This window comes from Macrotis lagotis, chromosome 5 (assembly GCF_037893015.1).
Source record: "Macrotis lagotis isolate mMagLag1 chromosome 5, bilby.v1.9.chrom.fasta, whole genome shotgun sequence".
In the NCBI taxonomy this organism is placed as follows: domain Eukaryota; kingdom Metazoa; phylum Chordata; class Mammalia; order Peramelemorphia; family Peramelidae; genus Macrotis; species Macrotis lagotis.
The window spans coordinates 134,873,568-134,891,016 of record NC_133662.1 but is presented as its reverse complement, the minus strand read 5'-3'; the positions used below and the strand labels follow the sequence as shown (position 1 = coordinate 134,891,016).

At 33.6% G+C, this 17,449-nt stretch overlaps 2 protein-coding genes across 8 annotated transcripts in view; one reads left to right on the top strand and one right to left on the bottom strand.

Moving 5' to 3' along the window:
* Positions 1-13,022, top strand: part of KIAA0408 (KIAA0408 ortholog) — a 28,892-nt gene extending 15,870 nt beyond the window's left edge. For all 7 annotated transcript variants that reach the window (XM_074187549.1, XM_074187544.1, XM_074187543.1 and 4 more), the window contains 2 exons: positions 1,358-2,708; positions 4,691-13,022. In XM_074187549.1, the coding sequence (XP_074043650.1) occupies positions 1,358-2,708; positions 4,691-4,864 (1,525 nt within the window). In that variant the 3' untranslated portion in view covers positions 4,865-13,022. The remainder of the gene's footprint in view (positions 1-1,357; positions 2,709-4,690) is intronic.
* RSPO3 (R-spondin 3) overlaps positions 1-17,449 on the bottom strand; it is a 642,258-nt gene that overhangs the window by 181,193 nt on the left and 443,616 nt on the right. The gene's annotated exons all lie outside the window — the stretch shown is intronic.

Sequence of the window (17,449 nt, the reverse complement as noted above, 5' to 3'; positions counted from 1 at the left end):
CAGGATCATACAGGCAGTAAATGCCTGAGGCTGAATTTGAACCCAAGTCCTCCTGATTCCCAGATCAATACTCTAGCTATTCTTTCACCTAACTGCCTCAAAAGTAGATATTAAGCCTGGATCTCTTTGAGGTAAATATTCCTCAAAACCACTAGATGTTTGATCCATTTTTCATTCATATTTCTTATTGGTTATCTAATAAGAGACTGTTAAGCTGAAGGAAATATGAAAGACTCTTTTTAGCCTAGCATCCATGAATAGATTTCTGGAGACGAACTTGAACTTATTTTTAAAAAATATTATGATAGAGTCATTTCAATATGATTTATTTTCTTTACAATCCCCTTTATTTCATCCTATATATTTAAAAACATTATTCTTAGATGAGATCCCTATGCTTTGCTAGACTACCCAAGGGATCTCTGACACCAAAAAAAGGATTAAACTTCTTGATATAAAAGATAAGGATGTTTGGGGATCTGATCAGGAATAGTTCATTGACAGTAGTCAATGTTTCTGTGGAATATTCTCCACATGGGAATAAATAACCGAGCAGAATACTTTGAAGCTAATATTTTTTGTTTATATTTCCTTCAGACCAATGACTTTCCCATATTAAGGCAATTATCATACATGCATTTTAATCCTGTCTCTAATAAGGCTTGGTGATCATTTAATCCATAAATTAATGAACAGATGAACTGAATATCTCTTGTTCAGTAGGTACTATATTATAAAGACTAAGAAGAAGACAAGACATAACTCTTGTACTCACAGAGTTCAAAGTCTAGTTTGGGAGACAAGAATCATGCAAAAAAGATGAGTAGAAGGCAGTATGTGTCTACTCTAGGTGAATGGTATAAAATAAGAGGTCAAAAGAAGAAATCAACTTGGACTGAGTCATTCAAGAAGGCATCAAATGGTAATGCTCCTTTTGGTTCTTAGAGGATAGGAAGGAGTAAATGATTGGGGTGGAAGAGTGTGGAGGTCATCCAAGGAAATGGATGCCTAAGCAGCAGAATGAAGCTAAGATTAAGCAAGACTTATACTGGGACTATGAGTAGTTAAGCCTAATTACCACAGAAAATTTGTATAGGGAAGAAAAGAGACGTGAAATTGAAAAAGTTCAGATTGGTAGCCTTTGAATTTCAGACTAAGGTTAAGGAGTTTGGATTTCATGGAATGAGAAATCTTTGGAGACTCATGAGCAGGAAAATGATACCACAACACAGTACCTGAGCAGCATATAGTGTCTCCTCTTTACTGGATCACCTGAGACTCAATCCACTGTTTCTCTAGAGGGGCTTCTTCTGAATAATGTTATCACTAACTTGTTCTATATATAATTTCTATGCAGGATGAAATCAACTCCCTTTCTCCAGGAAACAATTAGCACAGTTAATCCTGAGGTGAATCACATGATCAGCAGTGCTCCACCAACTGCTTTAAGTAATTTAGATATAGAAAAACAGATCAATAGAAAGAAGGTAATCCATTTTGATGATATGCCCCAGGACATCCCTATTGAGAAGAGTATATCAGATATACTTTCTTTGCAAAAAAATGAAACTCCACCAATCCCTCCTCCAAGAAGCACTTCTCGAAGCTTGCCAAGCTCATATTTTGAAGATCACCCAACCTTTAATGGTCCAAAAGAAAATTTAGATAACAAGTGGGAGACACCAGACTGCAGAGGTAAAAGGGATTGTAGTAATAATTTTCCTGCAAAGCAGCATGAAACAATTGTGTCCTGCCCACCTAAACAGAATTCTTTGAAAGATCAAGTTACTTTTGCCACTTCAGCACAAATAGCCAAAACAGACTGTAAACTTAAATGTAATGAGGACTTGGAGACTAAAATATGGTCACATGATATAAATAAGCTTGGAACAGATACTAAGAGTGTGCCTTCAACATTATGGTTTCCAAAAACTTACCCTAACTCCAATAAGCTTCCATGTGAAAAGTTGATCCAAAACTATCAGGCTAAATCTGATTCTGCTTTTCATATAAGTGACTTGAATCCTTCTTTGAAAACTGGCAGTGACTCATTTACAGAAGCTGGTTGCAATTTTGAAAAGATTTCAAAGAATGAAAAATTGGCAGCAAAGACAGATGAATTTAACAGAACTGTATTTCGTACAGATAGATGTTGCAGTTCAGCACAGAATATTCAGAAGCTCTTAAATTCATCCAAAGACTCTAAGACTTGTGGATCATTATGTACCTGTGCAATCCATGCAGAAGAAAATGATCTGTGTTGTGTTCGGGACAATAGCCTCTCAGTGCCCAAAGAGAGAATGTCAAATAGTTTACCCAAAAATGTCATGGAAGGGCAAGTTAAGCATGCACAGGAGCATCCTAATGCTAGCAATTATCATCACATGCTTCATGAGCATAACTGGAGACCAAGCAATTTGTTAGGTCGTCCACGATCAGCTGATCCCAAGTCAAACTATGGAGTCGTGGAAAAGCTGCTGAAAAACTATGAGAAATCCACGGAGTCTTTCTCACAAAACTCTACAAAATGCTATCAAAATCAATGGACCAAATTGGATTGTAATGTCATCCACAGTGATAAGGACACCTTTAATCAGTGTTCAAAAATGTTTCAACCAGAACAAAAAAATCAAGAGCTTCAGATTAAATCAGCCATGTCTGTGGAGCCACAAAGCAAGCAAGAAATTGAGAGGAAAAAGTTAACAGAGGTAAGAAAAGATAGTGCATTTTTGTGTAGAGTCATATTAGAATTTAGCAAAAGGTAAGGTTAAATTATCAATTATCCTTTAGTTAAAGTGGTTGGTATTGTGCCAGTGTCTAAACTTACTGAAGTTTTGGGAACTAGGCCTGTAGTTAATTTTGAACTTTGAAAGTTTCAACTTTATTACTTACCTTGATAATTCAAGACTCTAAAATTTTGCAAATCAGTTCCTCTCTTTTTCCTCACTAGTACAGATCACAAACCCATCTTTACCTTTTTAGACTATTTCTGTGTATTGCAAAAAAAAAATTTTTTTTAACGAGTAACTTGTAGTCAATCTTGTGCTAATCCTCTACATACTTGGCTATATATAATTCATCATAAGTCCATCTTACCAACTTTCCAATTTGGTAGCCACAATCTAGAACGGTAAACAATTAGCATAACCCATCAAGAGCCCAGAGTTACTTCCAAGGCATGGTGAGATCTTAGAGTAATACTTGAATGAAGGTTGAATTTTATTCTACTTGGGTTAACAAACCAGCATTTATGAGAGTAAATGAATTTTCTCATAAGATCATTTAAATATCATAAAATAGAGCATAATGAGAACTGGCCTTGAAGTTCAAAATACTTGGACCTGTGCCTGACCTCTGTGAGAAAAGGATTCTTGAAGATGGGACTTTAACGGAGATCTGAAGAAAGTCAGAGAAACTTAGATATGGAGATGAGGAATGAGAACATTCCAGACATGAGGGAAATAGTCATTAGAAATGTAGTGACTTGGAAGACAAAGTATAGTGAGTGAGGAACAGCAAGGAGGCTAATATTACTGGAAGGCATGAAAATGAGTAAGATGTAGGAACACAGAAAGGATAGGAAGGGGTTAGGTTATGACGGGCTTTGGACTTTGGATTTTACATTTGATTATATAGCTAACATGGAATCTCTGGAATTTATGTATAGAGATGGAGATGGGAATGATATGCTCAGACCTGAATTTTAGTAAGAGCGATTTTTCAACTGAGTGGAGAGTTGCCTTAAGTGGGGAGAGACTTGAGGCAGGAAGACCAACCAGTCAGATACTGTAATAGTCTAAGCATGAGATGATGTGGGGAAAAAAATCTTACTGAAAAGATTTATAAAATAATATGTAACATAATTAAATTCATTTCTTCCCAGCATCAGCTTCATTTGTTTCTTCATAAACTATTATGGGCAACAACAAGAATGACAGTCCCTGACTGTCTTTTGAAAAGAATTAGTCTTTTTTCTTTTGCCCAATATGTTTAAAAAACTCATCCTGTATGTAATACCACACAGAGACCAAAGATAGGGATATTGAAACAAATAACTATAGAGAATTCCTTTGCTTGCATTTGTTCACTAAATATATTTCCTGTGCTATATAAAATCTGCCAAAATCAGGATAATGTGGTACAATTGTCATTCAGAGAAACTAACTTTTGTTGGAGTGAAAAAATTATCACTAAATTATCAAAATGTTTTGAGTTGAAAAGGTTCTTTCGTGAAAACATGAGTCTTCATCTTTTCAATTAGAAACTTGAATTTTGTCAATGAGATCAAAGGAGAATCTTGCTTTAATGAAAGAATTCTTAACCTGGTCTATAAATATATACATACATACATACATGTGTGTATGTACATACATGTGTATACATGTTTTCATGTTTGGGGTATAACCACCCTGAAATGTGAGTTCAAAAATAGAAAGAAGAAGAAATTTTTCTAGTCAAAATTTTGTCATTGGGAAGATTTTGTCGAATCCCCAAGTACCATACTTCACAATAAAGATGATTTGAAAATGGTCACCCAGAAAAGTCTCTATAGTGCAGGTTTGTGTCACACAAATATTTCTGTGGGTCTTTTCAGTATTGAGAAAAAATGTGTCTAAGTTTGCCAGTTGAAATGTAACTTTGCAGAATTGGTAGACATTTCCCCAAGTGAATGAGTGCCTTTGTGTTCTAGGAGTCTGTGGCAATGAAATCAACTGATGGGAAAGGGTTTTCTCGACCTGTTCGGCCAGCAAATCAACGCCCACCTTCCCGATGGGCACCCAAATCCCCATCGGCACCCCCGGACTTGAAGAAAACTGTGTATAACTATTCTTTTTCACTGCAATCAGAAACTGCAGTTGTCTGAGTCTCCTTAAGACAGGATGGGTAGACCTATGGCCAAAGCTCTAGACCTTATTTCCAAACAGAGCATTCTGTGTGTTTGTAGCCAGTTGTGTCCTGCTCTATAACCTTCAAGATTAAGAATTCCATCTCTTGATATACAGAAGAAGCAGTTAAAAATCTTAACTTTCCATCAGTCTTCAGTGTTTTTAATCGACAGATGAACCATCTTCCTGTATAATTTTTTGTTTAATAGCACAACACAGCTTTTTTTAAAACATTATCCCCATTGATTTGCCAATTATGTTTAAACAGTGTATAATTTTGTATATTCTAATGTTCCTGTTAGCAGCAGGAAGTGAGCTTGTATGCATGATAATGTGTCTGTAGGTGCATGTGTTGAATAGGAAGTATCCTGGTATGTATTTAGGTGAGTCAAACTTATGTGCTAGTGTTGACCTTAAAACTATAACCTGTATACCTATATATTCTTTGTGTTTATTTTAAAAGTATGAAAATATACAGTACTGATATTTATATTTTGTTTATCTCTTACTTAGATAAGAATACTTAAGTATTCAGCCATGGTGTTTGGGGTACAGGGAAAAAAAGCTGTTCTAACACCCCAATTGCAGCAAGATGCATTGCAAAATATGTATCATATACAGACTCAAGCTTAATGGAGTATCTTTGATAGCATTCTTATAGCACTTCTTAATCTTTATAATGAGAAAACACCATAGTTGGGCTGATTTTCCCCTCCCTTTTGTAATGAAAAATTGTATAATTTGTACCAGAGTAGCCTCCTTTGGCATACACTCCTGCCTAAAATACCCAGATACTTTTCTGCATTGTTCAGTATAGGAGGTAGCTTTTATTTGACACTTGCCTCACTGTAATTTGGGCAACCCAATTTATGAGAAACTAGATCTTAAAAGAGCTTCTTTTGGTATTTTAGTTACAGAACTCCCTGCAAGGGGAAATGAAATGGATGCACTTTGTACTAAATTCTTCTCCCTAATGAATAAGACTCAATTCAATTCAACAAGATTTTTATTAAGTCCATGTGCCAGGCACTGGGAATTCAAAGCAAAGTACTACCTGCCCTCAAAGGGTTTAAATTCTACTAGTGGGAAAGAAAATGTGTTTAGGCAGGGTTTTTTTATAGTCACACTATCTAGACTAACAAATATTTTTGGGCAGTGGGAAAAGGTGTACATACACCTTTAGGTTTTATATTTTCCACCTCTTTCCATAAAATTATTGGGATAAAAGAATAATTTATATCATCAAACAAAAATCAGTTTGATTCCTACCTAAATTATGGTGACTTTTCTCTTTTTCTGCTACAAATAAGTTACTAAGTGTCTATGTTTCTATGTAACAATTTCAGTTTTACAGTTGTAAACTCTGGAAGCAGTCTGAATTCAGAAAGCACATAAATTTTCTTTCTAGAACTAAGGAAAATCAAAGTGCTCTGATGTCTGAAACTTTAGAACTAAAGGTTTTAGAAGTAAATAACTATACTTTTACTTGTTTCTCTGACAAGTTTTACACTAGGTTTATTTCATAAATATTAAATTTTTTTCTAAGGGCTTTCTCACTCGCCAAAAATCTACTTGGTTCACATGATTGGAGTCCTGTCCCCACAGGGATTCAAAGAGCCTTTTTTTAATCAGCAACCAGATTAGAAAAACATACATTAGCCTAGATCAGGCCTTGAGGTAGAGTATTTAGGTCTTAATTCTCAGCTTGCCTTAAAAAGCTCAGGGCTGTTGCATTGTGAAGGCTTAAGGTTTAATTTTTAACTGTAAAACAGATGGAGTTTAACAGGAGTTAAACTGCCTGCTTCCAGAGATCTCAATGGATTTAAATTTGGGCCATTCAGATTTCAGGATCATTATCCTCCATCTTTTTTTAGTGCATTGCAAGCCTTTATCAAAGCACAATGCTACCACCCTCAGAGAAATCTCCATAAATTCCAAATGATGTGACTCTTGAAACATGTACATTATTTTCTTTTAGAGCTAGGGAAAAGTGGGGAAAGTGAGAGGGAGAGCAAAAAGTTCTAAGAAGTGTGGTCTGTGGCTTAAAATTCTGCATTTATTGGAAAACCAATACTGTGGCATGGTAAGAAGGATCTAATAATGAATACCCGAATGCCTGCCTACTTTGTGGTTCTTGCTTGTGTTCTATCCTAGAGGATATAGTCTAGATACCATCTCTTGATAAGATAGATGTTAATCTTCACATTCATGCCATTTTTATTTTTGCTCATCTTAAATGAATTAATGATTTACTTGACAAAAAAATTTTTTTTCATCTTTATCTGTATGATTTTTTTCCTTAACTACGCTATACCTTTCTCAGGAAAAAAAAATTCCAGGTGTGCGGAAAATGATTCTTTGATAGTTTTTGTGTTGTTGTTGGTATTAATGGATGATTTATCAAAATTAAATAATAGAATACTTATAAACTCTTGGGACTTAAAAATGTAATGGATACTTCAGCAATGCATTTTATATAGGCAACTTTATAAGATACAGATAAGTTGCTGATCTGCAATGGTGAAGGGAACTCTCTATGCTGATGAAATCACCAATGCAGATAAAATATACAGCAAGATGAATGACCTCTGGGATATATATGAACTTTTTTAAAATTTATATTATACATAGTTTCATCACTACTGATTTTTCCTAACCATACATTTTGGAAAAGACTTAGAAGCAATCAAATCCATATGATGATCTTTTGATAGTTTTATTGAGATTGTTAGCCTAGATTAAATATGGTAACTAGCACTTCTTATCCTTTGCCATCCAAATTTTGGAGAGCTAACAATTGAACCCAGGGAATGAAATGGGGATGGACTAAACACAGAGGAGAGTATGTAAGTTTCTAGCATGTGTGCTTGTGTGTTTGAGTTTATGTTTGAGTGTTCTGTGTTTCTTTGTGTTCCAATACCAAAATATAAATGATTATTCAGATTATCAACTGTTTTTATTATCTAAAACTCTTTTTTCCTCTCTTCTTTTCTTTTTTATGCCAGATAATTAAGTTGGTTATGTTTTAATATAGTCCCATAAGGTTGCCACTAAATAATGGTTAATTGTTCAATGGTAAAATGGTCAAATAAATAAGGGGTTTCACAATGGTCTCTGTTATCCTGTAAAAACATTTCTTTCTAAAAGAGAGAGTTTTTTTGGGGGGGGTTGCAATGATTGAAATAACTTCTTTTGGGAAATATATGTTGATAAGTTCTTGCTTTTGGAATCTCTCCTTAGACTGTTCTGATGTGTCCAAATAGAATGTAGGTTTATAGAAAAATCTTATGTCTCAAGATCTCTTTGTCTCAAGAAATATTTGATTTATTCTTTTTTCAAAAAATGAGCCTCATAAATTCTAAACATAAATATAAACATGTTTCTTTCTCTTTGTCTCTCATGGGAAAATGGAAGTCTCCAAAAAAGCAGAAAAGAAAGCAAAGCTAACCTTCACTGTTCTGGTTTAGCATTTTCCTATATAGCTATGAGCATGATACCTAAAGACTAGAGTAATAGTTATTCACTCTGGGAACTTTAATTCACATCTTATTAATTGAAATGAATTTATGTGAAAAGAAACTTGCATTCAGAGAATATCAATGACCTAAATGTTTCCTGGATATGTTCATTTTTGAAAGAGTGTTGCTTGAAATTGTGTATTAAGTGCTGATGCTAGAAATAATTGAGGGTACCTAATTATACTATTAAATTGTCCTTTAAAGGATCTCATTAGCAATAAAGCCCAAAGGAAGGTGAAACTAAAACAAAATTCTTCAGGAACTAGGACATTATTCTTCAGAATTAGAATCTTCTCTCAGACCACATTTATGTGGCCTAAATATAGTGCTCTTTGGAAACTGGAGCTCTGTTTAACTGATTACTACACAATTTGAAGCACTCTCCTGTTTTGTTTTGTTTTTTAACATAGCAGGGAACTTTTACATCACTTTAAAAATATGAGATTCCTGATTTGGACATGACTAAAATGCTGTCCTTTTAAAATCGGGTTACAAGCAATGTTCAAAAGCCATTCCAAGTATTTGCATAATGTGTCTTTTTCTATAGGAATTACTTTCTTAAAAATGGTGAGATTGGGCAGCTAGTTTGCACAATGCTTAGAGCACTGGCCCTGGAGCCAGGAGGGCCTGAGAGTTCAAATCTGATCTCAGACACTTAATAATTGCCTACCTGGGGGTAGCTAGGTGGCACAGTGGATAGAGCACCAGCCCTGGTGTCAGGAGTACCTGAGTTCAAATCCAGCCTCAGACATTGAATAATTACCTAGCTGTATGGCCTTGGCAAGCCACTTAACCCCCATTGCTTTGCAAAAACCTAAAAAAAAAATTGCCTACCTGTGTGACTTTGGCTTAAAATCACATTGCCATAAATTAATAAAAAAATTTTAAAATAGCAAGATTAGAAGAGTTCAAACCTTGGTATAAACTACACAGAGCTAGAGCCATAGAAATCAGATGTAAATGACTAGTTAATTCAACATAGTTTACTACCTGCTAATATGGACTAATATTAACTATTTAAATAAAACTACTTAAATGAAATTATATGACTATGAAGAGAGGGGGAAAATGTTTATTTTTTAATTACTTACCCCCCTACTGAAATATCTTTGAAATATACAAATTGAAACCTGTTCTTTTCTTTCTTCATATGAATATAAATCCAAAATATGCCATATGTTCAGTTTCAAAATTCCTACTATATAGTAACAGCTTCTAAAGCATTTAGAAGGTATGATTTCGACAGGTTCTGAATGCAGCCCACTTTATTATAACATTGTTCAGTTTGAATATCTGCACTTTCATTTTGCAATATATGGTAAAAGACTAAAGTGGTATATATTATTATTTTCTGAAATACTAATAATAATGTCATAATAATGAACAAGTCATGGAAAGCACATGTTCCCAGACTTATTTCTCCTCTTCACAACCTTTAAAGATTCAAGAGCCATCACATTGTTTTATGGTTTTATTTTCCAAGCAAATGAATCACTCATATTATTTATATAAAAAGTTGAAAACAGTTAAGAGAACATGTATTATAGTGAATAGAAAACTGTCCTTGGATTCAAGAAGTCCAATTTACTATCCTGATACTTAATATCTGTGTGACTTATAGGCAAGCCCTAACCTCTTAGTACCACCCAGGCAACATTTTGTGTCCACTAGTTTTAACCAAATTGCTTATATGTTTCTCTCACATTAATAACATCACAAATCTGGACTAACCTCATACCCACCTCCAAATTAGTTTTTAAAATTCTGTTCTCTGAGGCTCTATCTTTCCTAATATTGTTCATTCTCAAAGTAAGGTCAAGTTAGCTATTGGCATTATGCTGTTCTTAATTTGTTGGCATTAAATTAAACTAAGTAAAAGATTTTTCTGGAGAAAAATAAGCAATTTGGAATGAAATTCAGAGATTCAGTAACACCTTCTTTTTGATCTGCATACAGAAAAACTCCTGAAATTCTTCTAGATAATATCTAGATGCCTTAGTTTGATCAACATAAAAGCAGAGTTACATGACCTCAGAGAAATATAAATAGCTCTCAGTCAAAATATCTGGGCCTTCTAGGCATCCAATCAATACATATTGAATTGAACATAGAAGGGCAGAGAAAATCTTGAAGAAAGAGATTTGAACTCCTAGAGTTTATCTCTTAAACAACATTTAAGATATATTTTCTTTTCTTTAATGTCATTTGGATTATATGCCTCTTAGTTTTTCTTTTCAGTTGCTAGTACCTTTAGACAAAATTTTGAAGTAAATTATCTCTTCAGTAGCTTCTCATCCTTTTATGTATTCTCCCCCATCACTCTAGAATTGCCTTGTAGTCCTTGGCTTTCATTCTACCTTCACTATCTAGGACCTGGTGTTTCCATATGCTCTTTCCCCCTTTATCACGTTTTCCCTTCTTTTCCCAGTGTAAAATTTAACTATAGATCTACATAATTCTAGATATCAATGACCACATTCTGGTAACCCCTGCCCTAGTGATATATTATACATGAACCAGTATTAGTCTAAGTTCACTCCCAAAACAGTGCAATTCCCAAGACACATTTCCATTAAGTCACTCTAATAACAATAATAGTCACTCTAAAAGTGTGAATTTGAGAACAGAAGAATTTTTAGTCACAGGACTTTCTAAAACCCTCTAATCAGTCTGAGGCTATGGAACTATCCATAATAATCTTATAAATTGCCTTTATCCTAATTAATTAATTAATGATATTGAAAACAGAGATCCAGTATTATAATAACCATCAGTATTAATGTCTATACCTAAAACTAAGGTCAGGTCATTATTAGAGAACAAAATGGTGGCAATTGAATCTATTTTTATAGCTCTTATCAAAATTTTATTTTTCTTCCTTTCCTCAGTGGCACCTGATGCCACCTGAAGCAACCATAGTAGAGTTACTAAGTCTGTGTTTGACACTTGTGTTAGATATTTCAAAGTCATTCATTTTATAGATGAGACTATTAAATCTAAGAAGATAATAAATTGAGAACCAGAAGGAAACCATGAAGTCATACAACTGAAATGCATCTTTTTTACAGATGAGAAGATGGAGGACCATTGAAATGAAGAAATACCCAAGGGTTACTTGTTCAAAGTTTTTGTTAATGGTAGGGCTCAGATATGTCCAAAAGGCATTACAACATATGTTTCTAAATAAATTGCTGCCTATACATCTGGAAGAAGGTAGAAGGAGAGGCCTAACCGAATAAAATGAAATTCAAGAATACTGATCTTAGAGATATAGGACCTGGTTTTGAAATATGTAGAATCATAAACACCTGACTTGAAAATTCAGTAAATTGAGTCAATGATCTGATTATGTAAATACAAATAGAAATAGCTAGTACAAGATTTTTCAGTACTAGTACTTAGCATTTATCATAGCCCAGGCACATAGTAGGTACTTAATAAATGCTTGTAGATTGATTCAGTGTGACTGCATTTTCATTGTATTATAAGATGGATTGGATATGCATGAATGAATGAATGAATGAGAATGCCAGAATAGGTTCCTTCCTCTGGAACATAGATCTGAGAAAATTCTCATACTAAAGGGGAACTATATAGAGAAGTTTGTAGAGGAATCAATAATTTGTCAACCAAGAATAAATTCCTTAGTTGAAAAAAGTATTCTCAATTTCAGCAATAATGCTAAAACATGAATTACTTTGAAAAAGGATCATGTAGCAAAACTCTCAAGGCAACAGCTCATAAATGGAACACCCTAGAGCCCTTAATTTGTGGCCCTGAACCTTTTGTCTGATACCAGTATTTTAAAGAGACTACCCCAAGATTAAAGCCCTTAAACTCTGTAACCTCAGTCATTCATTGTTATTTCCCATGGAATTTAGAAGCAACAGTTTAATCAAAACCACTATTCAGACCGCCATCTAACATGTCATCTTGATAAGGGAATTCCTAATCTGATAAACTACATTTTTTTGTATTTAAGCTGATGTTTTTTCTGAAAATTTGAAAACAAATGCATTTAAAATCAAGACTACCTTTGATATTATCTTCTGCCACACTGCATTGTTCCATCCCTGTATAATATTAGTTCTTTTGTCATTAATTCCACTACACTGTGTACCACTTATTGTTGAATTTTGTTTTTGAGATTCTTTTTTTTTAAATGTTCATTCTTGCTTCTTGGTGAGACTAATGACAATCAAACATGTCATTAGTTTTCTTTTGGAGACACATCATCTTTATTAATTGTTCATAACTTCTTCCTCATCAAGTGTTAACATATATTCTTTGATGTTGAACATACTTCTGTTGTTAATTTCTGAATTTTTTAAAAACAATTTTTAAAAAATGTATAGATGTTTTACAGCATATAAATGATATGTCTACAGGTGATCTGGGAGTACAGTCCACTGAATTATCCTGAAAAGGAAAAAAAAAATTCATGCTCCTTATACCAAAATACAGTTATCACCTCAGGATGATTTATACTGAATACAATTTTCAAATTAGCACAAGGGAATTCAAATAATTAACAGTCTATAACATAAAAATATACCAGGGCACAATGCAATATAAAACATTTCAAGTGTGAATGTTATATGATAGAAAAATGACAAAGAAATTCACAACTCATTATTTGATTTCTGATCTTTCATAATTATATATATATATATGTATATATATGTATGTATATATACCAAAATTCTCTATTTCTAAAGTAAGAAGTCTTGAGAAAATGATTCTAATAAATTAAAAAATGGTGCTTTTAAAATCCAACCATAATTTTTTTTCCAGCTTCATGATCTTTAACAGATAATAGTAAAAGCTAGAGGATCTTGTTCTTTATAAGATGTTCTTTATGTTCAATACAGCCAAATTGTACTTTGGAGAGGTGTTTTTCCCTAATTTTGAAATGAAAAATTATACTTTTAATATATATATATATGTATACATATATATATATAAGAACTAAGTCAATTTAGCTTTATTATAGTCTTACAAAAATTCTATCTATTTATGGAACTATCTGGGAAAGTGTAGGAGTCTTGCTTTAAAAAGAATATGTTCTTTGAAGTATGGGTGTCCATTGTACTATGGGTCTAATAAAGTCTCTTTACACAGCTTCATAAATCACACACAATTTTCATTTAACATTGGCCTCCTTTGGGAAAGGAAGGAATCTGGAGTGCAGAAAAACCAAAAATATTCTAAGACTTAGCAGAAGTGAATTGGACATCATGTAATATTTTTGCTATGGCGAGGACACCAACCATACAAAACTTCAAGAAGCACTCAATTATTCCTAACCTCTTATACTTTAGAATCATAATCTCAGGTAAAATAGTGGTACTTTGTGATTCTTGTAATAAATATAAAGGAGTATTATTAAAGAAACCTTTATTCCTTATAGAAAAAAACATTAAATTTATATATTAAAAAAACAACAGTTTTGGTGATGCTATTGCCACCTTAAAAGTGGGGAGAGGGAAGGGAAAGAATAGGAGGAAAAGGGAAATCAATTTTGTGGGGGGGACCATAAATTTCCTCAAACAGCTCCAGGATCTTGTGAGAACATTAAAGGAAATTTAAGCATTTTTATTCCCATGTATGCCAGTCCCTATATCCAGGAATCCAGATATAAGGACAACTATGTAAAAATATGGATGTAGAAAAGCATGGGACAAATAGTCCAATTTATCTGGAGCATGAATTATGTCATAGAATGTAATAGCAACTTAGGACAAAATGAATGGTTTGGAAAAGGATTGACTAAAACCAGGAAAACTGGAGAGGGAAGAGTGTTGAGAAAATTGGGGGGGGATATAAATTAGGGAATCATCTACAAATGCTCAAAATATTCAAATGGATTTATAATCTCTTCATTGGGGATATTGCTTCCAAATCATATCACAACTATGCCTGCCCATCCTTTGCCACATCTTATTCATCTCAAAAGTTTACCACAGGACATCTATCAAGAGAAGAAGCTTTGGGACGGCTAGGTGGCACAGTGGATAGAGCACTGGCCTGGGAGTCAGGAGTATCTGAGTTCAAATCTGACCTCAGACACTTAATAATTACCTAGCTGTGTGGCCTTGGGCAAGCCACTTTAACCCCATTGCCTTGCAAAAACTAAGAGAGAGAGAGAGAGAAGAAGCCTTCCTCTTTTTCTCTTCAGAGCATGAGGATACAAATGGAATGTCCACTAACCATTCAGCAGCTATCCCTTGCTCTCACCACATAAAGAATCAACCTTTTTTTACTCACATTTCTCTGCTGATATCCCTTATTCCATTTTCCCTTTGTAATTCCTTAGTTGTAAAGTGTCAGAGCCTGTTCATATCCATCATGTATCTTTCCATTGTCTTTCCTGCATCTTACAATACTTTTTAATCTGTAAAGTATTATGTTTCACAATTTTACAATAACATCAAAAGAAGGCGGATGTGTTTAAAAGAAAAACTTTGCAATTTATTAATGGCAATTCAGCATACTTTCCCTGTCCAGTGTTACCTCAATCCATTCTCCAACTGTACTATTTTACATATATGTATATATGTGTGTATGTATATATATATACACATTTAAACATATTTAATATATTATAATGTAAAACTTTACAGATTGTCTATACAACTACATGCCTGGATATTAAGCATTCTTCATCCACTTGGTTTTTCTTAAGTGGATTGTTAGGTCAAACTTATAAATGATTATGGATCTCATTTGCGTAATTCTCTAAAATTATGGGGCTTGACGAGGAGTATTTAGAGGATCTTAATTAGGAAGTTAGCTATGTATTTGTGATGAGTAAAGTTTTGAAAATTGATGAGCTCACCAGGAGATAGAGTAATGAGGAAAGAGATTTTAGATGGAAACCTTAGGGAAATATCCCCCTATTTAGGAGAAATTTATAGAGAATAATTAAGGGAAAAGAAAAGATTTCTCTGTAGTAGTGAGGGTTCAAATGAGATCAGAGAACATGAATTTATAGTTTATGCAATCAGCACAATTTTGTGATTTCCTCTGACATTATTTAGAAATATGATGGTGAAGCCAAAGAGACTAAGAATAAAATCATTAGGAATAACAGAGGACTCAGAATAAGTGTCTTTGAAAATACCTTAGGGTAGCTCATAGATAGAAACAGTATAAACAAAATAAGCAATTATGAACTGAATCTAATCAGATTAATTCAATTAGCAACCTCCAGTAAAGTCCTTCTTACTTACCTTATCATAATGAGAAGATACTATGAATTCCCTAAGACTATAACAGCAAAGTCTAAACTCTAGAAGGTCTTCCTAGCCTAGAAAGATTTCTAGTACAGGTCTGCTAACTACATGGATGCCTGCTACAAGAACCAACCTACCTTACTTCAAAAGAAGTTCTTCCTCATCCTGTTAGCGACAAACCACTTTCCACAGTAAAAAACATTCAAGGACAATTTACACAGGGAGAATGAAATCTGAATTGATAACAAGAAGGCAACGATGAAATCATACACAGAAACTGATAAATGTTCAGTATTCTCTATATCTTAATTTTGTTTCATTTTTTTTTACTTATTCTAGTTTTTTAAAGTGAGTTCAACTAACTTAATTTGTTCTAATTTGTGCATGTGGAGTAACCTGTCCATGTTTTTCATAGTTTTTCCAAGCCAGAGAAAGCCTGACACTCTGTCCTCCAAAATAGCATTAATATCAAGAAATAGCTGTCAGAGATATAGTTGGAGTGATAGTTGAAACAAAGCAAACTTCTTAAGACATAGTGTAAAATCTCAATCTCTTAATTGGAAGAGCCATGTCCTTAATTGTGGAAAATTTTCTTAAACTTTTCATTAAAAATGGGACAGATTCTGACTTCTTAGGCAGCACTATTTGCCATTAGTTTCCCATTTTTCTGTCTCACATTGTCACAGTAGCTCCAGATAGTCACAATATTCTGAAGACCTATTCAAGTAATACTCAGATTCAGAAATCACCAGAAAGTCTTCTGATGTAATGCTGGAAGGATGAATGTAGTATATTAAAGAGCTAAGATGGGTGAAATGTTTGGCTAATCTACCCAAAACAATACCCCCTTTTTTTCTCTAACCCTTTTCCTTGTTTGACTTGTCCCCTCATTAATTATTTTAGTTCTTGACAGTCCTTTGGAAATTCTAATTAAAGCCACTGGGTCTTCTCACACAGAATTGGCCACTAATAGGTTGAATTATAAATCTGTAGCCAGAGAAACGGAAAAAATGTCAGTAAGCATGGCATAAGACACTGCCTGGAAAAGCCAGGGGGGAAAAATGCACCTTTATCAGTGGTTCTATTATGGTTAATTAGATTTAATGGGAAAAATCAAGTTTGTTTAAGACAAAATATTTTAACTTAATAAATATAAATAAAGGAATTTGATTTTAAAATGATTTTTCAAGAGCAAAGTGGCCCCAAAGAAAGCAAATATTGTACATCATTGTTCAGTCATGTCTTAGTCTTCATGACCCTATGGTCCACATTGTGCATGGGATTTTCTTGGCAAAGATACTGGAGCTGTTTACTATTTCCTTTTTCAGTGAATTAAGGCAAATGGAGGTTAAGTAACTTGACCAGGATACATACTTAATACGTGTCTAAGGTCAGATTTGACGTCAGGTCTTCTTGACTTCAGTCCCAGCGCTCTATCTACTGAGCTATCTAGCTGTTCACTTAACAAAGAGAAGACATTAAACATTTTTGAGAAAATGTATATTTTTTCTCAAAAAAATGCACACTTCACTTATATTACAAATGAAAAAGATGTCAACAGTTGGGGTCATTTAGATACATTTCATCAGCTGTATTAATTTATCAGCAAATATTTTATTTAATAACCGCTGCATACTTTTGGAAGTATCAAGAAATTTATAACATTCTCCCTGACCTTAACATCTACAGCCTAGCTGAGAAGCTAACATAAATAATATTTTTAAAACTAAATAAAAGGGAATTATAATTATCAGATAAGTAGAATAGACAGTAAATGCTACTAGATTTTTGCTTTTTTAAAAAAAAATTA